We start from the raw sequence: 24,376 nt of genomic DNA on the forward strand, positions 1-24,376 counted from the left end.
GAAATAGTCAATTCTTTTGTCATTTGTTCCCCCTTCACACCTCAAATGTAGCATTTGACAGAGAATATTTCTCTCTTCATAAAGTCAGTCATTCATTTAGAATTCTGCATTGTTTTATATAGAAAAACAATATTTAAAATGTTTTTATATTTTTGTTATATTGGGAATGATATTTCTTTCTAATTTTAAAAAATGGTTTACCATTTTCTTTTTTTCTGTGCTCTTTATTTTCAGGCATTTCCTGTTTATCCAAATTCACCAGTTCAGGTCACTACTGGATATCAGTTGCCTGTATATAATTATCAGGTAATGTAAGAAGGTGTAAAATGATTTACTTTCACATATTATCAAGGCCTTTAACGTGTTTACACTAATTGCCCGAATAGTTGGTCATTTTAAACTAGTGAAGTGTACCTAAAATTTAAGAAAACACTTAGAATCAGTCTAGAATGAAGACCTCTGTATTATTTAGGAGTAATGGAGTAATATTTTGACAGCAATATACTTGGCAATAACGTTTCTGTAGAACAGCTTTCTGAGGTTTGGTGTCCCCTTCTGTATTTCAGGATGTAGTTTTCATCTTTGTTGTCAAATAGCTGAAAGAAACATCCAAACTGACTTTCATAAATTTTTTAGGGAGATAGAATGAAATCAAATTATTACCCAGTTTTTAGAGTACAGAATTCCAATTATATTTTTATTTTAGCTGACTGTTTCATGATAGTAGTTCTCTGGATATCTTTTCAGAGACAGGACTGTATCAATGACCTATAATTATATGTATGGTAATAAATTCTAAGAGCTAGTATCTTTGAGATTTCCATAGTGCCAACTCTAGAAAATTTGGAAAAGGTGAAGTTTTATATATAAAATAATGATAACATCGGAGACTGGAAACATCAAGTACTAACGTTTTCCATTCTGTTATTTTTATGATAATAAAAAAGGACACAACAGGATAAGTACTTCAATATTGTATTTCTCGTGTATTTTTGAAAATGTCTAGGAATATTTTAATAGTTTTGGTTTCTTTTTTTTTTTTTTTTTTTTTTTTTTTTTTTTTTTTTTTGAGATGCCACCATAGTGACCTGTAGGGGAACAATGGTGTTATGTTGTCATTCAGGTTAAGTGAAATAGCCAAACATATGCTTCCTGTTCATTCTTGATTTTTTTCCAACTCATATATGCCTTTAAATATTTTTAAATAGTTCTTATATTAATGTTTCGTTACTTTTTTTTTTTTTACTTTCTTGTTAACCCAATTATAAACTCCAGTGGGAGCAACAGTGCCTGTTTTTTCTCAGGTATTTGTGTGCTTAAGCAATGGCTGGTCCACATAATGATAGACTATATAATCAAAGAAAGGTAGTGTTAGTGTGGCTTTAGTATTAGCGTGTATCTGACTACAATCTGCATCTGGCTTTACCAGCAATAGAAAATTTGTTGAAGAGAAACAAATGTTATGCTGTTAATTACCCTTAAATAAGAATAGGAAGAAGAAAGAGTATTGCCTCTAAAACACCCAAGCTTCTTCACCCCGCCCCCCTATTACCAGTTGCTAAAGAGAATGAAAGCTCTCCTTATGTATCTGTCTATTTATTCTTCTCTAAGTTTAGCAGTTCGTCTAGCTATTCTTTATTTGCAATGATTTCCAGATGCATCCTTATGTAACTTGCTGACTTCTGGATGTATTCTGGTTCTGGAATAAGTAGATTTCTGATGTGTTTTACTATCCCCTGAGTTTCTGGCATCTAACGTCTCTGATAAGGGTTACATTGATACTAAAAGTAGGATTTGACATACTCTATAACTTATTGGTGATAAAAAATCTATATTCTTCTTAGTTCATTTTATTTATGTCTTAGTTTAAAAGATACTTTCTTTGATGGAAAATAAAGTAACAAAATAGTAGTGAAATAGTTCTTCAGTATTTCTCCTTTATTGACATATTTCCATGTACTTGAAATGTGTAGGGTATACTTCTTCTTGTTTTTCCTTTCTGAACAATGGCTAGAAAAAAATGCCCTACTTGGTTCTAATATTTACTGTGGGCCATTACTGAATCTGGGTATATTTGTGTATGCTGCTACCTATACATTTTCAAACAATAGCTACTTATTGAAACATATAAGACATTATACTTTCTCTTCTCTAGTGTTGGATTATATACTGCACTTAGTTTTTAGAATGAAGTACAGAAAAAGCCATAACATCAAAGAAGAAGCCATAACATCTGTACAACTATATATTACCCTATAATATTGTCTAATACAAAACGGTCTAAAGGATTTTTACGAGGAAATAGCAAATGTATTCATTTAACTTACAGTGAAATCTGTGTTAGTGGAGCCTTATCAGCAGTGTAGGAAATAACTTCCGGGTGTGAATAAGTGCACAGTATAAGTAAGGTAAACTTTGCCTGGTGAAATAGTCAATTCTTTTGTCATTTGTTCCCCCTTCACACCTCAAATGTAGCATTTGACAGAGAATATTTCTCTCTTCATAAAGTCAGTCATTCATTTAGAATTCTGCATTGTTTTATATAGAAAAACAATATTTAAAATGTTTTTATATTTTTGTTATATTGGGAATGATATTTCTTTCTAATTTTAAAAAATGGTTTACCATTTTCTTTTTTTCTGTACCCTTTCTTCTCAGGCATTTCCTGTTTATCCAAATTCACCAGTTCAGGTCACTACTGGATATCAGTTGCCTGTATATAATTATCAGGTAATGTAAGAAGGCGTAAAATGATTTGCTTTCACATATTATCGAGGCCTTTAACTTGTTTACATTAATTGCCCGAATAGTTGGTCATTTTAAACTAGTGAAGTGTACCTAAAATTTAAGAAAACACTTAGAATCAATCTAGAATGAAGACCTCTGTATTATTTAGGAGTAATGGAGTAATATTTTTACAGCAATATACTTGGCAATAACATTTCTGTAGAACAGTTTTCTGAGATTTGGTGTCACCTTCTGTATTTCAGGATGTAGTTTTCATCTTTGCTGTCAAATAGCTGAAAGAAACACCACATTGATTTTCATAAATTTATTTAGGGAGGTAGAGTGAAATCAAATTATTACCCACATTTTAGAGCACAGAATTCCAATTATATTTCTATTTTAGCTGGCTGTTTCACGATAGTAGTTCTCTGGATCCCTTTTCATATATATGACTATATCTGTGACCTATAGTTACATCTATGGTAATAAACTGAAAGAGATAGTATCTTTGAGATTTCCACGATGCCAACTCCAGAAAATTTGGAAAAAGGTGAAGGTTTATACATAAAATTACGACAACATCTGAGACTAGAAACATAAAGTACTTACGTTTTCCATTCTGTTTTATTATAATACAAAAGGACACAGCAGGATATATACTTTAATATTGTGTTTCTCATGTGTTTTTGAAAATGTGTAGGAATATTAGTTTTGGTTTCCTGTTTTTTTTTTAAGATGCCACTATAGTGTCCTGTTGGGGAACAAAGGGGTATGTTGTCCTTCAGGTTAAGTGAAATAGCCACACATATACTTCCTGTTCATTCTTGATATTTTTCCAAGTCATATATGCCTTTAAATATTTTTAAATGGTTCTTTATATTAATATTTTATTTACTTTTTTTTACTTTCTTGTTAACCCAATTATAAACTGCAATGGGAGCAATAATGCCTTTTTCTCTCTCATTTTTTTTGTGTTCTTAAATAATGGCTGGTCCACATAATGATAGACTGTATAATCAAAGAAAGGTAATGTTAGTGTGGCTTTAGAATTAGCGTGTATCTGACTACAATCTGCATCTGGCTTTACCAGCAATAGAAAATTTGTTGAAGAGAAACAGAAATGTTTTGCTGTTAATTACTCTTAAATAGGAATAGGAAGAAGAAAGAGTGTTGCCTCTAACACACCCAAGCTGCTTTCCACCCTCCTCCCCATATAACCAATTGCTAAAGAGAAAGAAAGCAGCTCTCTTTATGTGTCTACTTGATGCTTTCAGTTTAGCAGTTTATCTAGCTATTCTTTATTTGCAGTGATTTCCACATGCCTTCTCTTATAACATGCTGACTTCTGGATGTATTCTGGTTCTGGAATAGGTAGATTTCTGAGGTGTTTTACTGTATGTACATAAATCCCAAGAGTTTCTGACATCTATCCTCTCTGATCATGGTTACATTGAAATTTAAAGTAAGATTTGAATACTGTATCACTTATTGGTGATGAATAACGTCTATATTCTTCTTAGTTCATTTTATTGATGTCTTAGTTTAAAAGATACTTTCTTTGATGGAAAATAAAGTAACAAAATAGCGATGAAATATTTCTTCAGTGGCTCTCCTTTGTTGACATATTTCCCTGTACTTGAAATGTGTAGGGTATACCTCTTCTTCTTTTTCCTTCTCTGAACAATGGCTGTAAAAAAAGCCCTACTTGGTGACATTTACTGTGAGCCATTTCTGAATCTGGGTGTATTCATGAATGCTGCTATCTATATGTTTTCAAACAATAAGTAGTTATTGAAACATATAAGACATTGTATTTTCTCTTCTCCAGTATTTGATTATATACTGCACTTAGTTTTTCAGAAGGAAGTACAGGAAAAGCCATAACATCACAGAAGAAGCCATAACATCTGTACAACTACATATTACCCTATAATATTGTCTAAAACAAAACAGGCTAGAAGGATTTTTACGAGGAAATAGCAAATGTATTCATTTAACTTAGAGTGAAATCTGTGTTAGTGGAGCCTTATCAGCAGTGTAGGAAATAACTTCCGGGTGTGAATAAGTGCACAATATAAGTAAAGTAAACTTTGCCTGGTGAAATAGTCAATTCTTTTGTCTTTTGTTCCCCCTTCACACCCCAAATGTAGCATTTGACAGAGAATATTTCTTTTTTCATAAAGTCAGCCATTCATTTAAAATTATGCATTCCTTTATATAGAAAAAATATTTAAAATGTTTTTATATTTTTGTTATATTGGGAATGATATTTCTTTCTAATTTTAAAAAATGGTTTACCATTTTCTTTTTTTCTGCGCTCTTTATTTTCAGGCATTTCCTGTTTATCCAAATTCACCAGTTCAGGTCACTACTGGATATCAGTTGCCTGTATATAATTATCAGGTAATGTAAGAAGGAGTAAAATGATTTGCTTTCACATATTATCGAGACCTTTAAACTTGTTTACATTAATTGCCCGAATAGTTGGTCATTTTAAACTAGTGAAGTGTACCTAAAATTTAAGAAAACACTTAGAGTCAGTCTAGAATGAAGACCTCTGTATTATTTAGAAGTAATGGAGTAATATTTTGACAGCAATATACTTGGCAATAACATTTCTGTAGAATGGTTTTCTGAGATTTGGTGTCCCCTTCTGTATTTCAGAATGTAGTTTTTATCTTTGTTGTCAAATAGCTGAAAGAAACATCCACACTGATTTTCATAAATTTATTTAGGGAGGTAGAGTGAAATCAAATTATTACCTACTTTTTAGAGCACACAATTCCAATTATGTTTTTATTTTAGCTGGCTGTTTCACGATAGTAGTTCTCTGGATCCCTTTTCATATATATGACTATATCTGTGACCCATAGTTATATCTATGGTAATAAACTGAAAGAGATAGTATCTTTGAGATTTCCATGATGCTAACTCCAGAAAATTTGGAAAAAGGTGAAGGTTTATACATAAAAGTTACGACAACGTCTGAGACTAGAAACATAAAGTACTTACATTTTCTATTCTGTTACCTTTATTATAATACAGAAGGACATAGCAGGATAAGTACTTTAATATTGTGTTTCTCATGTGTTTTTGAAAATGTGTGGGAATATTTTATTAGTTTTGGTTTCCTGTTTTTTTTTTTAAGATGCCACCATAGTGGCCTGTTGGGGAACAAAGGGGTTATGTTGTCTTTCAGGTTAAGTGAAATAGCCACACATATACTTGCTGTTCATTCTTGAATTTTTTTCACAGTCATATATGCACATAAATATTTTCAAATGGTTCTTTATATTAGTATTTTCTTTTCTTTTTTTTTTACTTTGTTGTTAAACCAGTTGTAAACTCTAATGGTAGCAACAGTGCCTTTTTCTCTCTCAGTTTTTTGTGTTCTTATTAATGGCTGATTCACATAAGGATAGACTATATAATCAAAGAAAGGTAATGTTAGTGTGGCTTTAGAATTAGCATGTATCTGACTACAATCTGCATCTGGATTTACCAGCAATAGAAAATTTGTTGAAGAGTAACAGACATGTTTTGCTGTTAATTACTCTTAAATAAGAATAGGAAGAAGAAAGAGTATTGCCTGTAAAACACCCAAGCTACTTTCCGCCCCCCTCCCCATATAACCAGTTGCTAAAGAGAATGAAAGCAGCTTTCCTTATGTGTCTATCTACTTTATTCTTCTCTAAGTTTAGCAGTTCATATAGCTATTCTTTATTTGCATTGATTTCCAGATGCCTCCTCATATAACATGGTGACTTCTGGATGTATTCTGGTTCTGGAATGGGTAGATTTCTGATGTATTTTACTATATGTATATAAATCCTGTGAATTTCTGACGTCTAATGTCTCTCATCTCGGTTACATTGATATTTAAAGTAGGATTGGACACACTCTGTCACTTACTGGTGATAAATAACATCTGCATTCTTCTTAGTTCATTTTATTTATATATTAGTTTAAAAGATATTTTCTTTGATGGAAAATAAAGTAACAAAATAGTCATGAAATGTTTCTTCAGTGGCTCTGCTTTGTTTACATTTTTCCATGTACTTGAAACATGTAGATATACCTTTACTTCTTTTACTTTCTCTGAACAATGGCTTAAAAAAAAGCCCTACTTGGTTCTAACATTTATTGTGAGCCGTTTCTGAATCTGGGTGTATTCATGAATGCTGCTACCTATATGTTTTCAAACAATAAGTAGTTATTGAAACATGTAAGACATTGTATTTTCTCTTTTCCACTATTGGATTATATACTGCACTTAGTTTTTCACAAGGAAGTAAAGGAAAAGCCATAACATCACAGAAGAAGCCATACGTCTGTACAGCTACATATTACCCTATAATATTGTCTAATACAAAACAGTCTAGAAGTATTTTTACAGTGAAATAGCAAATGTGTTAATTTAACTTACAGTGAAATCTGTCTTAATGGAGCCTTATTAGCAGTGTAGGAAATAACTTCCGGGTGTGAATAAGCACACAGTGTAAGTAAGGTAAGCTTTGCCTGGTGAAATAGTCAATTCTTTTGTCATTTGTTCCCCATTCACACCCAAAATGTAGCATTTGACAGAGAATATTTCTCTCTTCATAAAGTCAGTCATTCATTTAGAATTCTGCATTGTTTTAAATAGAAAAATAAGATTTAAAATGTTTTTATATTTTTGTTATATTGAGAATGATGTTTGTTTCTAATTTTAAAAAATGGTTTACCATTTTCTTTTTTTCTGTACCCTTTATTTTCAGGCATTTCCTGTTTATCCAAATTCACCAGTTCAGGTCACTACTGGATATCAGTTGCCTGTATGTAATTATCAGGTAATGTAAGAAGGAATGAAATGCTTTGCCTTTGCTTTCACATATTATCGAGACCTTTAACTTGTTTATACAAATTGCCCGAATAGTTGATCATTTTAAACTAGTGAAGTGTACCTAAAATTTAAGAAAACACTTAGAATTAGTCTAGAAGGAAGACCTCTGTATTATTTAGAAGTAATGGAGTAATATTTTGACGGCAATATACTTGGCAATAATATTTCTGTAGAACGGTTTTCTGAGATTTGGTGTCCCCTTCTGTATTTCAGAATGTAGTTTTCATCTTTGCTGTCAAATAGCTGAAAGAAACATCCACACTGATTTTCATAAATTTATTTAGGGAGGTAGAGTGAAATCAAATTATTATCCACTTTTTAGAGCACAGAATTCCAATTATATTTTTATTTTAGCTGGCTGTTTCACGATAGTAGTTCTCTGGATCCCTTTTCATATATATGACTATATCTGTGACCCATAGTTATATCTATGGTAATAAACTGAAAGAGATAGTATCTTTGAGATTTGCACAATGCCAGCTCCAGAAAATTTGGAAAAAGGCGAAGGTTTATACATAAAAATTATGACAACATCTGAGACTAGAAACATAAAGTACTTACGTTTTCCATTCTGTTACTTTTATTATAATACAAAAGAACATAGCAGGATAAGTACTTTAATATTTTGTTTCTCATGTGTTTTTGAAAGTGTGTAGGAATATTTGAATAGTTTTGGTTTCTTGTTTCTTTTTTTTAAGATGCCACCATAGTGTCCTGTTGAGGAACAAAGGGGTTATGTTGTCCTTCAGGTTAAGTGAAATAGCCACACATATACTTGCTGTTCATTCTTGATTTTTTTTCCAAGTCATATATGCCCATAAATATTTTTAAGTGGTTCTTTATATTAATATTTTATTTATTTTTTTTTACTTTCTCGTTAACCCAATTGTAAACTCCAATGAGAACAACAGTGCCTTTTTCTCTCTCATTTTTTTGTGTTCTTAAGTAATGGCTGGTCCACATAATGATAGACTATATAGTCAAAGAAAGGTAATGTTAGTGTGGCTTAGAATTAGCATATATCTTTCTAGAATCTGCTTCTGGATTTACCAGCAATAGAAAATTTGTTGAAGAGATACAGAAATGTTTTGCTGTTAATTTCTCTTAAATAAGAACAGGAAGAAGAAAGAGTATTGCCTCTGAAACACCCGAGCTGCTTTCCGCCCCCATCCTCATATAACAAGTTGCTAAAGAGAATGAAAGCAGCTCTCCTTATGTGTCTGTCTACTTTATTTTTTTCTAAGTTTATCATTTCGTCTAGCTATTCTTTATTTGCAATGATTTCCAGATTCCTCCCCATATAACTTGCTGACTTCTGGAAGTATTCTGGTTCTGGAATGGGTGGATACCTGATGTGTTTTACTATATGTATATAAATCCCACGAGTTTCTGACATCTAATGTCTCTCATCCCGTTTACATTGAAATTTAAAGTAGGATTTGCATACTGTATCACTTATTGGTGATGAATAACGTCTATATTCTTCTTAGTTCATTTTATTGAGGTCTTAGTTTAAAAGATACTTTCTTTGATGGAAAATAAAGTAACAAAATAGCAATGAAATATTTCTTCAGTGGCTCTCCTTTGTTGACATATTTCCGTGTACTTGAAACGTCGTGTAGGGTATACCTCTTCTTGTTTTTCCTTCTCTGAACAATGCTAGAAAAAAAGCCCTACTTGGTTCTAACATTTACTGTGAGCCATTACTGAATCTGGGTGTATTCATGTATGCTGCTACCTATATGTTTTCAAACAGTAAGTAGTTATTGAAACATACAAGACATTGTATTTTCTCTTCTCCAGTATTGGATTATATACTGCACTTAGATTTTCAGAATGAAGTACAGAAAAAGCCATTACGTCATAGAAGAAGCCATAACATCTGTACAACTACATATTACACTATAATACTGTCTAATACAAAACAGTCTAGAAGTATTTTTACGAGGAAATAGCAAATGTGTTAATTTAACTGACAGTGAAATCAGCAGCTTAGGAAATAACTTCCGAGTGTGAATAAGCACACGGTGTAAGAAAGGTAAGCTTTGCCTGGTGAAATAGTCAATTCTTTTGTCATTTGTTCCCCCTTCACACCCAAAATGTAGCACTTGACACAATATTTCTTTCTTCATAAAGTCAGTCATTCATTTAGAATTCTGCATTGTTTTATATAGAAAAACAATAACTAAAAGGTTTTTACTTTTTTGTTATATTGGGAATGATATTTCTTTCTAATTTTAAAAAATAGTTTAACATTTTCTTTTTTTCTGTACCCTTTATTTTCAGACATTTCCTGTTTATCCAAATTTACCAGTTCAGGTAACTACTGGATATCAGTTGCCGATATGTAATTATCAGGTAATGTATTCATTTATTTATTTATTTTATTTATTTATTTATTATACTTTAAATTCTAGGATACGTGTGGATAACGTGCAGGTTTGTTACATATGTATACTTGTGCCGTGTTGGCGTGCTGCACCCATCATCTCATCATTTACATCAGTTATAACTCCCAATACAATTCTTCCCCCCTCCCCGCTCCCCATAATAGGCCCCAGTGTATGATGTTCCCCTTCCCGAGTCCAAGTGATCTCATTTTTCAGTTCCCACCTATGAGTGAGAGCATGCAGTGTTTGGTTTTCTGTTCTTGCGATAGTTTGCTGAGAATGATGGTTTCCAGCTGCATCCATGTCCCTACCAAGGACACAAACTCATCCTTTTTGATGGCTGCATAGTATTCCGTGGTATATATGTGCCACATTTTCTTAATCCAGTGTGTCACTGATGGACATTTGGGTTGATTCCACGTCTTTGCTATTGTGAATAGTGCCGCAATAAACATATGTGTGCATGTGTCTTTATAGCAGCATGATTTATAATCCTTTGGGTATATCCCCAGTAATGGGATGGCTGGGTCAAATGGTACTTCTAGTTCTAGATCCTTGAGGAATCGCCATACTGTTTTCTATAATGGCTGAACTTGTTTACAATCCCACCAACAGTGTAAAAGTGTTCCTATTTCTCCACATCCTCTCCAGCACCTGTTGTTTCCTGAGTTTTTAATGATTGCCATTCTAATTGGTGTGAGATAGTATCTCATTGTGGTTTTGATTTGCATTTCTCTGATGGCCAGTGATGATGAGCATTTTTTCATGTGTCTGTTGGCTGTATGAATGTCTTCTTTTGAGAACTGTCTGTGTTCTCATGAGCATGGCGTGTTCTTCCATTTGTTTGTGTCCTCTTTTAATTCACTGAGCAGTGGTTTGTAGTTCTCCTTGAAGAGGTCCTTTACATCCCTAGTAAGAAGGAATGAAATAATTTGCCTTTGCTTTCACATATTATAGAGACCTTTAACTTGTTTATACAATTTGCCCACTTTTCGATGGGGTTGTTTGTTTTTTCCTTGTAAATTTGTTTGAGTTCTTTGTAGGTTCTGGATATTAGCCCTTTGTCAGATGAGTAGACTGCAAAAATTTTCTCCCATTCAGTAGGTTGCCTGTTCACTCTGATGGTAGTTTCTTTTGCTGTGCAGAAGCTCTTTAGTTTAATTAGATCCCATTTGTCAATTTTGGCTTTTGTTGCTGTTGCTTTTGGTGATTTAGACATGAAGTCCTTGCCCATGCCTATGTTCTGAATGGTATTACCTAGATATTCTTCTAGGGTTTTTATGGTATTAGGTCTAACATTTAAGTCTCTGATCCATCTTGAATTAATTTTCATATAAGGAGTAAAGAAAGGATCCAGTTTCAGCTTTCTACTTATGGCTAGCCAATTTTCCCAGCACCATTTATTAAATAGGGAATCCTTTCCCCATTTCTTGTTTTTCTGAGATTTGTCAAAAATCAGATGGCTGTAGATGTGTGGTATTATTTCTGAGGACTCTGTTCTGTTCCGTTGGTCTATATCTCTGTTTTGGTACCTGTACCATGCTGTTTTGGTTTCTGTAGCCTTGTAGTATAGTTTAAAGTCAGGTAGTGCGATGCCTCCAGCTTTGTCTTTTGACTTAGTATTGTCTTGGCAATGCGGGCTCTTTTTTGGTTCCATAAGAACTTTAAAGCAGTTTTTTCAAATTCTGTGAAGAAACTCATTGGTAGGTTGATGGGGATGGCATTGAATCTACAAATTACCTTGGGCAGTATGGCCATTTTCACGATATTGATTCTTCCTATCCATGAGCATGGTGTGTTCTTCCATTTGTTTGTGTCCTCTTTTAATTCACTGAGCAGTGGTTTGTAGTTCTCCTTGAAGAGGTCCTTTACATCCCTAGTAAGAAGGAATGAAATAATTTGCCTTTGCTTTCACATATTATGGAGACCTTTAACTTGTTTATACAAATTGCCCGAATAGTTGGTCATTTTAAACTGGTGAAGTGTACCTAAAATTTAAGAAAACACTTAGAATCAGTCTAGAATGAAGACCTCTATATTAGAAGTAATGGAGTAATATTTTGACAGCAATATACTTGGCAATAACATTTCTGTAGAACAGTTTTCTGAGATTTGGTGTCACCTTCTGTATTTCAGAATGTACTTTTCATCTTTGCTGTCAAATAGCTGAAAGAAACATCCACACTGATTTTCATAAATTTATTTAGGGAGGTAGAGTGAAATCAAATTATTACCCACTTTTTAGAGCACAGAATTCCAATTATATTTTTATTTTAGCTGGCTGTTTCACGATAGTAGTTCTCTGGATCCCTTTTCATATATATGACTATATCTGTGACCCATAATTATATCTATGGTAATAAACTGAAAGAGATAGTAACTTTGAGATTTGCACAATGCCAACTCCAGAAAATTAGGTAAAAGATGAAGTTTTGTATATAAAAGTTACGACAACATCTGAGACTAGAAACATAAAGTAGTTACATTTTTGATTCTGTTACTTTTATTATAATAAAAAAGGACACAGCAGAGTAAGTACTTTAATTTTGTGTTTCTCATGTGTTTTTGAAAATATGTAGGAATATTCATGAGTTTTTTTTTTTTTTTTTTTTTTTTTTTTTTCCCCCGAAGATGCCACCATAGTGGCCTGTTGGGGAACAAAAGGATTATGTTGTCCTTCAGGTTAAGTGAAATAGCCATACATATACTTCCTGTTCATTCTTGATATTTTTCCAAGTCATATATCCCTATAAATATTTTTAAATGGTTCTTAATATTAATATTTTATTTAATTTTTTTTTTTTACTTTCTTGTTAACCCAATTATAAACTCCAATGGGAGCAATAGTACCTTTTTTTCTCTCAGTTTTTTGTGTAGTTAAGCAATGGCTGGTCCACCTAATGATAGACTATATAATCAAAGAAAGATAGTGTTAGTGTGGCTTTAGAATTAGCATGTATCTGCCTACAATCTGCATCTGGCTTTACCAGCAATAGAAAATTTGTTGAAGAGAAACAGAAATGTTTTGCTGTTAATTACTCTTAAATAAGAATAGGAAGAAGAAAGAGTATTGCCTGTAAAAAACCCAAGCTGCTTTCTACCCCCTTCCCCATATAACCAGTTGCTAAAGAGAATGAAAGCAGCTCTCCTTATGTGTCTGTCTACTTTATTCTTCTCTAAGTTTAGCAATTCATCTAGCTGTTCTTTATTTGCAATGATTTCCAGATGCCTCCTCATATAACTTGCTGACTTCTGGATGTATTCTGGTTCTGGAATGGGTAGATTTCTGGTGTGTTTCACTATATATATATAAATCCTGTGAGTTTCTGACATCTAATGTCTCATCCCGGTTACTTTGATATTTAAAGTAGGATTTGACACACACTATCACTTATTGGTGATAAATAACGTCTATATTCTTCTTAGTTCAATTTATGTCTTAGTTTAAAAGATATTTTCTTTGATGGAAAATAAAGTAACAAAATAGTGATGAAATATTTCTTCAGTGGCTCTCCTTTGTTGACATTTTTCCATGTACTTGAAACGTGTAGGTATACCTCTTCTTTTTCCTTTCTGAACAATGGCTAGAAAAAAGTCCTACTTGGTTCTAACAATTACTGTGAGCCATTACTGAATCTGGGTGTATGCATGAATGCGGCTACCTATATGTTTTCAAACAATAAGTAGTTATTGGAACATATAAGACATTGTATTTTCTCTTCGCCAGTATTGGATTATATACTGCACTTAGATTTTCAGAATGAAGTACAGAAGAAGCCATAACATCTGTGCAACTACATATTACCCTATAATATTGTCTAATACAAAATGGTCTAGAAGGATTTTTACGAAGAAATAGCAAATGTGTTAATTTAACTTACAGTGAAATCTGTGTTAATGGAGCCTTATCAGCAGTGTAGGAAATAACTTTTGGGTGTGAGTAAGTACACAGTGAAAGTAAGGTAAGCTTTTCCTGGTGAAATAGTCAATTCTTTTGTCATTTGTTCCCCATTCACACCCAAAATGTAGCACTTGACAGAGAATATTTCTTTCTTCTTAAAGTCATTCATTTAGAATTCTGCATTGTTTTATATAGAAAAACAATATTTAAAAGGTTTTTACATTTTTGTTATATTGAGAATGATATTTCTTTCTAATTTAAAAAAAATGGTTTACCATTTTCTTTTTCTCTCTACGCTTTATTTTCAGGCATTTCCTGTTTATCCAAATTCACCAGTTCAGGTTTCTACTGGATATCAGTTGCCTGTATGTAATTATCAGGTAATGTAAGAAGGAGTAAAATGATTTACTTTTGCTTTCACATATTATCGAGACCTTTAACGTGTTTATACAAATTGCCCGAATAGTTGATCATTTTAAACTAGTGAAGTGTACCTAAAATTTAGGAAAACATTTAGAATTAGTCTAGAATGAAGACCTCTGTATTATTTAGAAGTAATGGAGTAATATTTTGACAGCAATATACTTGGCAATAACATTTCTGTAGAACAGTTTTCTGAGATTTAGTGTTCCCTTCTGTATTTCAGGATGTAGTTTTTATCTTTGCTGTCAAATAGCTGAAAGAAACATCCACACTGATTTTCATAATTTTTTTAGGGAGGTAGAGTGAAATCAAATTATTACCCACTTTTTAGAGCACAGAATTCCAATTATATTTTTATTTTAGCTGGCTGTTTCATGATAGTAGTTCTCTGGATCCCTTTTCATATATATGACATCTGTGACCCATAATTATATCTATGGTAATAAACTGAAAGAGATAGTAACTTTGAGATTTGCACAATGCCAAATCCAGAAAATGTGGAAAAAGGTGAAGTTTTATATATAAAATTTACGATAACATCTGAGACTAGAAACATAAAGTAGTTACGTTTTCGATTCTGTTACTTTTAATATAGTAAAAAAGGACACAGCAGGATAAGTACCTCAATATTGTGTTTCTCGTGTGTTTTTGAAAATGTGGAGGAATATTTTAATAGTTTTGGTTTCGTTTTTTCTTTTTGTTTTTGTTTTTTTTTTTTTTTGAAGATGCCACCATAGTGGACCATTGGGGAACAAAGGGGTTATGCCGTACTTGAGGTTAAGTAAATTAGCCTAACATATACTTCCTGTTCGTTTTTTTTTTCCCCCAAGTTATTATGCCTATAAATGTTTTTTAAATGGTTCTTTATAGTTTTTTTTTTTTTTTTTTTTTTTTTTTTACTTTCTTGTTAACCCAATAATAAACTCCAATGGGAGCAACAGTGCCTTTTTTTCTCAGGTATTTGTGTGCTTAAGCAATGGCCGGTCCACATAATGATAGACTATATAATTAAAGAAAGGTAGTTAGTGTGGCTTTAGAATTAGCATGTATCTGCCTAGAATCTGCATCTGGCTTTACCAGCAATAGAAAATTTGTTGAAGAGAAACAGAAATGTTTTGCTGTTAATTACTCTTAAATAAGAACAGGAAGAAGAAAGGGTATTGCCTCTAAAACACCCAAGCTGCTTTCCGCCCCCCTCACCATATAGCAACTTGCTAAAGAGAATGAAAGCAGCTCTATGTATCTGTCTACTTTATTATTCTCTAAGTTTAGCAGTTCATCTAGCTATTCTTTATTTGCAGTGATTTCCAGATGCCTCCTCATTTAACTTGCATCTAACATCTCTGATCCCGGTTACATTGATATTTAAATTAGGATTTGACATACTCTATCACTTATTGGTGATAAAAAACGTCTATATTCTTCTTAGTTCATTTTATTTATGTCTCAGTTTAAAAGACATTTTCTTTGATGGAAAATAAAGTAACAAAATAGTAATGATATAGTTCTTCAGTGTGTCTCATTTGTTGACGTTTTCTATGTACTTGAAACATGAAGGGTATACCTCTTCTTTTTCCTTCTCTGTACAATGGCTAGGAAAAAAAGCCCACTTGTTTCTGACATTACTGTGAGTCATTTACTGATTCAGTAATGTGAGCCATTACTGAATCTGGAGGTATTCGTGTATGCTGCTACCTGTATGTTTTCAGACGGTAGGTATTTATTGAAACATATAAGACATTATACTTTCTCTTCTCCAATATTGGATTATATACTGCACTTAGTTTTTCAGAATGAAGTACAGAAAAAGCCATAACATCACAGAAGAAGCCATAACATCTGTACAACTACATATTACCCTATAATATTGTCTAATAAAAAACAGTCTAGAAGTATTTTCACAGAGAGATAGCAAATGTATTAATTTAACTTACAGTGAAATCTGTGTTAATGGAACCTTATGTAAGAAAGTTATGTAAGAAATAACTTCTGAGTGTGAATAAGTACACAGTATAAGGAAGGTAAACTTTGGTGAAATAGTCAATTATTTTGTCATTTGTTCCCCCCCCACACCCAAAATGTAGCACTTGACAGAGAATATTTCTTTCTTCATAGTCAGTCATTCATTTAGAATTCTGCATTGTTTTATATAGAAAAACAGTATTTAAAAGTTTTGTATATTTTTGTTAGTTGGGAATGATACTTCTTTCTAATTTTAAAAAATGGTTTACCATTTTCTTTTTTTCTGTATCCTTTATTTTCAGGCATTTCCTGTTTATCCAAATTCACCAGTTCAGGTCACTACTGGCTATCAGTTGCCTGTATGTAATTATCTGGTAACGTAAAAAGGAGTAAAATGATTTGCTTTCACATATTATCGAGGCCTTTAACTTTTGTATACAAATTGTGTGAACAGTTGGTCATTTTAAACTAGTGAATTCTACCTACAATTTAAGAAAACACTTAGGATTAGTCTAGAATGAAGACGTCTGTATTACTTAGAAGTAATGGAATAATAATTTGATAGGAATATACTTGGCAATAACTTTTCTGTAGAACAGTTTTCTGAGATTTGGCCCTTCTATATTTCAGGATGTAGTTTTCATCTTTGCTGTCAAATAGCTAAATGAAACATCCAGAGTGACTTTCATGAATTGTTTAGGGATATAGTGTGAGTAAAATAATTACCCAATTCTTAGAGCACAGAATTTAAATTTTCATTATAGCAAGCTGCTTCACAAGAGTTGTTCTCTGGTTCTCTCTTCATAGATATGACTGTATCTATGACCAATAATCATATCTATCATAATAAATTCAAAGAAGTAACATCTTTGAGATTTCCACAATGTCAAATCCAAAAAATTGGGGAAAACGTGAGGTTTTATCTGTGGAAGTAACCATAAGAATGTCAGGGATTGGAACTATGAAGTAGTTTTATCCATTGTTTTATTATTATAACAAAGGAGTCAGCATAAGTACTTCAATATTATATATCTTATGTATTTTTAAAAATGTTTAGAAATATTTGAATAATTTTGGTTTCCTTTTTGTTTTTTTTTTTTTAAGATGCCACTGCAGTGGCCTGTTGGGGAGCAAAGGAGGTAGGTTGTACCTCGGGTAAAGTGAATTAACCTACCATGTCCTCTCTGTTCTTTCTGGGTTATTTTCCATATCATATATGCCTGTAAATATTTTTAAATGGTTTTTTATATTAATGTGTTACATTTTGTTACTTTATTTTTAACCCAATTATAATCTCCCATGGGCACAACAGTGCCTTTTTCTCTCTTAGTGGCTGGTCCACATAATAAGTGTTCAGTTCCTTGTTGATAGACTGTGTAATCTAAGGAAGGTAGTATTAATGTTAATTTAGAATTAGCATGTATCTGCCTAGAGTCTGCCTCTGGCTTTACCAGCCACAAAATTTTTTTTGAAGAGAAACAGAAATGTATTGCTGTTAATAACTCTTAAATAAAAATAAGAATAAAAAGGTGTATTACCTCTAAAACACCTGAGCTTCTTTCCCTCCCTTACAACTAGTTCTGAAAATATTTGAAAACAACTGTTCTTATGTTTCTGCCTAGTTTTTTCTTCTCTAAGGTTAGCAATTAATCTTGCTCTTCTTTACTTGCAATGATTTCCAGATGACTCCTCATATAAACTGCTGACTTCTGGATATATTCTGTTTCTGGAATGGGTAGATTTCTGATGTGTTTTACTATACCTAAAAATCCTATGAATTTCTGGCATCTAATTTCTCTGATCTTGGTTACTTTGGTATTTAAAGCAGGATTTGACATACTGTGTCACTTACTGGTGATAGTCCATTTTATTTAATGTCTTAGTTTAAAAGACATTTTATTCGATGGAAAATAAAGTAACAAAATAGTAGTGAAATCGTTTTTCAGTGTCTCTCATTTATTGACATTTTCCATGTACTTGAAATGTGTAGAGTATACCTCTTCTTATTTTTCCTCCTCTGGACAATGGCTAGAAAAAAAGTCCTACGTGTTTCTAACATTTGCTGTAAGCTGTTACTGAATCTGGGTGTATTCATGTATGCTGCTTCCTATATGTTTCAAACAGAAGGATTTATTGAAACATACAAGACATGTACTGTCCTCCAGTATTGGATTATATACTGCCCTTAGTTTATTGAAATAAAATACAGAAAAAATCTTAACATCTGTAGAAGAACTACATATTGCCCTATTATTTTCAAACACAAAACTGTCTGGAAATAATATCAACAAAGAAATAGAAAATGTATTAACTTACATTGAAATCAGTCTTAATGGAGCCTTATCAGCAGTGTAAGAAATAACTTCTGGGTGGGAATAAGTACACAGTTTAAGTAAGGGAAACTTTGGTGAAATAGTCACTACTTTGTCATTCGTCTATTTCCCCACCCTCCCCAAAGGGGCTTAGCACTTGGCAGATAATATTTCTTTCTTCCTTCCTTCATTCATTTAGAACTCTGCATTTATTGTATATAGAAAAGTAATAAATATTTTAAAGATTTTCATATTTTTATATTGGGAATAATGTTTCTTTCTAATTTAAGAAAATGTTTTACCGTATTCATTCATTCTTTCTGTAAACTTACTTTCAGACATATCCTACTTATCCAAATTCACCAGGTCAGGTCACCACTGGGTATCAGTTGCCTGTATATAATTACCAGGTAATTGAAGGGGGAGTAAAATGATTTATTTTCAGATATTATTGAGGCCTTTAACTTGTTTATACAAATAGCCTGAATAGTCATTTTAAACTAATGAAATGTACCTGAAATTAAAGAAAACACAGTTGGTCTAGAATGAAGCCCTCTGTATTATTTAGAAGTAATGGATTAACATTTTGACAGGAATATACTTAGCAATAACTTTTCTGTAGAACCATTTTCTGAGGTTTGTTGTCCCCTTTTATATTTCAGCATGTATTTTTTTCATCTGTGCTGTCAAATAGCTGAAACATCCAGACTGACTTTCATCTTTTTTTAAGGGAGATAGAGTGAAATAAAAGTATCCCATTCTTCGAACACAGAATTCCAATTATATTTTTATTTTAGTTTGCTGCTTCATGATAGTAGTTTTCTCAGCCTCTTTTCATAAATATGAGTGTATCTATAACCCATAATCATATCTTTGATAATAAATAATAAATTATAATTACTATTATCTTTGAGATTTCCACAATGCCAACTCTAGAAAATTGGGAAAATGGTGAGGTTTTATATATAGAAGTAACAAAAACGTCACTAGTATCTTTGAGATTTCCGCAATTCCAACTCCAGAAAATTGGGGAAACGATGAGGTTTTTATATATAGAAGTAACAAGAACGTCAGGGGTTAGAAACATAAAGTGCTTCTTTTTTCTACTCTTCTGCTTTCATTTTAATAACAAAGGAGCCAGCATGATAAGTGCTTCAATATTGTATATCTCATGTGTTTTTGAAAATGTGTGGGAATATTTTAATAGTTTTGGTTTTCTTTTTTTTTTTTTTTTTTTTTAAGATGCCACCACAGTGGCCTGTTGGGGAGCAAAAGGGGTTATGGGATAAAGTGAATTAGCTTTACATATACTTTCATTTTTCTTGACTTTTTTCTATGCCATATATGTCTGTAGATATTTTTAAATGGTCTTTATATTAATGTTTTACATTTTGTTACTTTATTTTTAACTCAGTTACAAACTCCCATGGAAGCCGCAGTGCCTTTTTGTCTCTCAGGTTTTTGTGTGCTGAAACAGTGGCTGGTCCACATAATGATAAGTGTTCAGTTACTTGTTGATAAATGATCTAATCCAGGAATGGGGTAGTATTAACGTGATTTTAGAATTAGAATGTATCTTCCTAGAATACCTCTGGCTTTACCAGCCATAAAAACATTTATTGAAGAGAAACAGAAATGTTTTACTGTTACTCTTAAATAAGAATAGGAATAAAACAAGAGTATTGCGTCTGATACACCAGAGCTGCTGTCTTGCATCACACTGGATTTTTGAAAGATGTAAGTGTTAAAATTCTCAAACACTCCCTTACTACGTTCGTTTCTTAAAGTCCTTCTACTTCTGGTTATATTGATGCCTGGAAGACATTTTAAAACAAAAGACTGCCTTAATGTATTTCAACTTTTCGTTTAAAACAAACTTTCTGAAGTAATACAATTGAATTTCAGTACAACCTATGTTGAAACTTTCAATACCACCTTTTTTGAGGAATAAATAAGTGGCTTTTAAACATATGTATCTGTTTAATTACACTTTCATTATTTTAAACATAGGCTTATTCAGCTCTTAACTACCACTGTAGTGAAGTTGATACAGGAGGTGATGTGCCAAATGAATGCTCAGTTCATGGAGTTGCCCCACCCTCTGGAAATTGCCCACAAAAGGCAAACGTCTAGTTTTTTTTCCTTTTTTCTTAATATGTATTTCATATTTTTTTCTAGTTTTAATAATGATTTTTTGAGAAGCAAATATTTTTGCCCAAATTTAAATGTTAGCCATAAATCACAGAGCTTAAATAATGAACTGATACTCAATGTAACCGTTGTTGAAATTTCAGATACCCCCAATTTTCAATATATACATAAAGTTTCTAATTCAGCCATCCTTTTCTATATTTCTGTTCCACTAATTTTAAAAAAACATTCTTTAATAAATACTGTATTAATATGATTTGGCAGAATGCTATGGGAGGGTTTCCTCTAGAATCCTCCTCAAAAGAAGAATTAGTATGAATTATATGTCTCTTTTCTTTTACAACAGCTTCAGTCTTAAGCAGTGAAAAATATTGTTTATGGCCTTCTCCATAACATTGTATGTGGCAGAAGTTCCCAACAGTGGTGAAGTCAGTAGTAATTATTCAGATACTGAAACAGATAGGGTTGTTTCTTTTTATCGTTAATGCAAATTTCTATAATAATATTGTCATTTTTATGTCACATATGTTCTGTTAAATAGGTGGGTGTGTGGAAGTAGTTGATGTGCTGGTAATATGTATAATACCAAAGAGGTCCCATTGGAGTGTAAATTCCTTGATTTGATACCCGATTTTAAAATGCAGATATTAAAACATAATCTTACAATATAACTGTCAGGTTTTGTCTGAGTATTTTTTCTTGAAATATTGGAGTTCACTTAGGGATTTAACAAATTCAGCTTTTTAAACCAGTATTCTGTCACTAAGGTTCTAAAATAATTTGATTTGTCAGAAAACTTAGTGATACATGGTAAGAATTACGAATCGCATTTTTATGATTTTTTTTTTTTTTTTTGAGTCGGGGTCTTAACGGTGTCACCTAGGTTGGAAGTGCAGTGGTGTGATCTCGGCTCACTACAGCTTCCGTCTCCTAGGTTCAGGCAGTTCTCCCTGCCTCAGCCTCCTGAGTAGGCTCCTGGGATTACAGGCTCCCGCCACCACACCCAGCTAATTTTTGTATTTTTTAGTAGAGAAGGAATTTCATCATGTTGGCCAGGATGGGCTTGAACTGCTGATCTCAGGTGATCCGCCCACCTCGGCCTCCCAAAGTGCTGGGATTACAGGTGTGAGCCACCGCTCCCAGGCTCTTTTGCATTTCTTTAGAAGTAAACTAATATGTTCACTAAACAAAAAAAAAAAAAAAAAAAAAAAAAACCCCATATTAAACGTGAGTGAAAGAATTCTCTTTACATTACTGAACACTTCTATGTTTCAGAAATCTGTGGACCGAAGCATGCAAACAGTGGTATCTTGTCTGTTTAACCCAGAAAACAGACTGAGAAGTTCTGTTGTTACTCAACATGACTACTTCAAGGTATGAAAGGAACACTATCATAATTAAAAAGCACACTTCTTAGTTTTCAAGTTAGGTGTTTTCCTTGTGGTATATGTATTTTGAGATTTCTTAGAGCATTTTTTATTTTTTTGAGACACAGAGTCTCACTCTGTTGCCCAGGCTGGAGTGCAGTGGTGCCATCTAGGCTTACTGCAAGCTCCACCTCCTATGTTTACTTAATGCCATTCTCCTACCTCAGCCACCTGAGTAGCTGGGACTACAGGTGCCTGACACCATGCCCAGCTAATTTTTTTGTATTTTTAGTAGAGATGGGGTTTCACTGTGTTAGCCAGGATGGTCTCGATCTCGTGACCTCGTGATCCACCCGCCTCTGCCTCCCAAAGTGCTGAGATTACAGGCATGAGCCACTGCGCCCAGTCTAGAGCATTTAATTGAATGGTTGGCATATGATTGTAACCCAGTAAACCAGAATAGGTTTTACCTGGCAGTATATTTTCTGCTGCCGAACCTTGATATATAAATGTAGTTACATTTAGGGAAGGATCCTGCAGCAGAAATTTGTGAAAGGGTTTACCAGAGAAGAGAGTTAGTTGACTACCTTGACCAAATAGTAAAAGAAAATTTTAGATATAGAAAGCAGATCTTGGCCAGGTGCTGTGGCTCATGCCTGTAATTCCAACACTTGGGGGCTGAGGTGGGTGGATTGCTTCAGCTCAGGAGTTCAAGACCACCCTGGGTAACGTGGCAAAACCATCTCTCTACAAAAATCAGCCAGTTGTGATCATTTCTGTTTGTAGTCCCAGCTACTCCAGAGGAGGCTAAAGTAGGAGGATCACTTGAGCCTAGGAAGTTAGACTGCACTGAGCCACGATCGTGCTATTGTACGCCAGCCTGGGCAACAGTGGGAGACCTTGTCTGAAAAAAAAGAGAAAAAAAAGCAGAACCTAATACATGCATATTGGACTAAAGAGAAGAAAAGAAATGGTTTATTCAGATGATACACCTGAACAGTGTGAAGGGAGAAAAGGGGTAAAGTGAAGCAGTAAAAAGTTGAGTAGAAAGAAAGGTTGATTCAGAGTTGGTGAAGTGGAAGAGAATGTGACTAGTTGAATTCCAGAAAGATCTGATTTCTTATCCCACTTTCTATCCATGTTGGATAGATAAATCTTAAGGCTTCGGTTTTTACAAGTGTAAAATGAGGAGGTACAGGACTAAAGGTTTCTGGGTCCCTGTGGTTCTAAGTCTATAAATATGAAAAAGAACTTGTCTATAAATATGAAAAAGAACTAACAGTCCAATGGGAGAGAAATAGTATGGTTAATAAAGGGAAGGCGTTATTTAAATGATAGTTTTATTGAAATAATACTAGTAATACAATTTATGTATTTAAAGTGTGCACTTCACCGGTTTTTCATATATTCAGTTTTGCAACTTTTCATATATTCAGTTTTGCAACCATGTCCACAATTTTAGAATATTTAAATCACTCCCCTACCTTAGCAGTCACCTGCTGTTTTCTTGGAACTTGTGTATCCCTAGGCAACCAGTAATTTACTTTCTTTTTCTAAGGATTTTCCTGTCCTGGACATTTCATGTATATGGAATCATATAATGTGGCCTTTAGTGACTGGATTTTTTCACTCAGCATAATGCTTTTAAGGTTCATCAATTTTCTAGCATGTATCAGAACTTCATTTCTTTTTATTTATAGATATTACCTCATTCTGTTTATCCATTCATCTGCTAAAGACATTTGGATTATTTCCTTTTTTTAGCTGTTTAAATAATGCTGTGAACGTTCATGTACAAGTTATTGTGTGGACATGTTCTTATTTCTCTAGTGTATATACTTGGGAATGGAATTGCTAAGTCATATTTAACTTTTAGTGGAACTGCCAGATTTGTAAAAACTGGCTACACACTTTACTTTCAAAAGGAAATGTTTAACCATCACTTTGTGTCTTAGAACTAGCTTTGTTTTTTCATCTGTGAATGTATATAAGATGAAGCCTAAGCCTTTTTACAGGGTTATATTATGGATCTCCTGTATAATATAGAAGAGTAGAGCCAAATAGCAGAATTAAGTTCTTAACATCTTTGCAACAGAGAGTAAACATATTTAAAATTGACATTTGTTCTCTTGTCGATTCGTTCTACATAGTGTAATTTAGAAAAGAAAGAACTGGAATTGTACATCAGCTTATCTTACCCAAAGTCCTGATGATTACATTGGTGTCTGCAGTAGTACTTAAATGATTTTCAAAGCAGAAGA

At 32.9% G+C, this 24,376-nt stretch overlaps 1 protein-coding gene across 1 annotated transcript in view; it reads left to right on the forward strand.

The window, feature by feature from the left end:
• Nucleotides 1–23,780, forward strand: part of LOC126947194 (deleted in azoospermia protein 1-like) — a 59,019-nt gene extending 35,239 nt beyond the window's left edge. Inside the window, exons 19-27 of the mRNA XM_050777921.1 lie at nucleotides 235–306; nucleotides 2,659–2,730; nucleotides 5,059–5,130; nucleotides 7,485–7,556; nucleotides 14,209–14,280; nucleotides 16,588–16,644; nucleotides 17,390–17,424; nucleotides 22,024–22,122; nucleotides 23,674–23,780. Of these exons, the coding sequence (XP_050633878.1) occupies nucleotides 235–306; nucleotides 2,659–2,730; nucleotides 5,059–5,130; nucleotides 7,485–7,556; nucleotides 14,209–14,280; nucleotides 16,588–16,644; nucleotides 17,390–17,424; nucleotides 22,024–22,087 (516 nt within the window). The 3' untranslated portion in view covers nucleotides 22,088–22,122; nucleotides 23,674–23,780. The remainder of the gene's footprint in view (nucleotides 1–234; nucleotides 307–2,658; nucleotides 2,731–5,058; nucleotides 5,131–7,484; nucleotides 7,557–14,208; nucleotides 14,281–16,587; nucleotides 16,645–17,389; nucleotides 17,425–22,023; nucleotides 22,123–23,673) is intronic.
• Nucleotides 23,781–24,376: the final 596 nt, after the last annotated feature.

This window comes from Macaca thibetana, chromosome Y (genome assembly GCF_024542745.1).
Source record: "Macaca thibetana thibetana isolate TM-01 chromosome Y, ASM2454274v1, whole genome shotgun sequence".
Lineage (NCBI taxonomy): Eukaryota > Metazoa > Chordata > Mammalia > Primates > Cercopithecidae > Macaca > Macaca thibetana.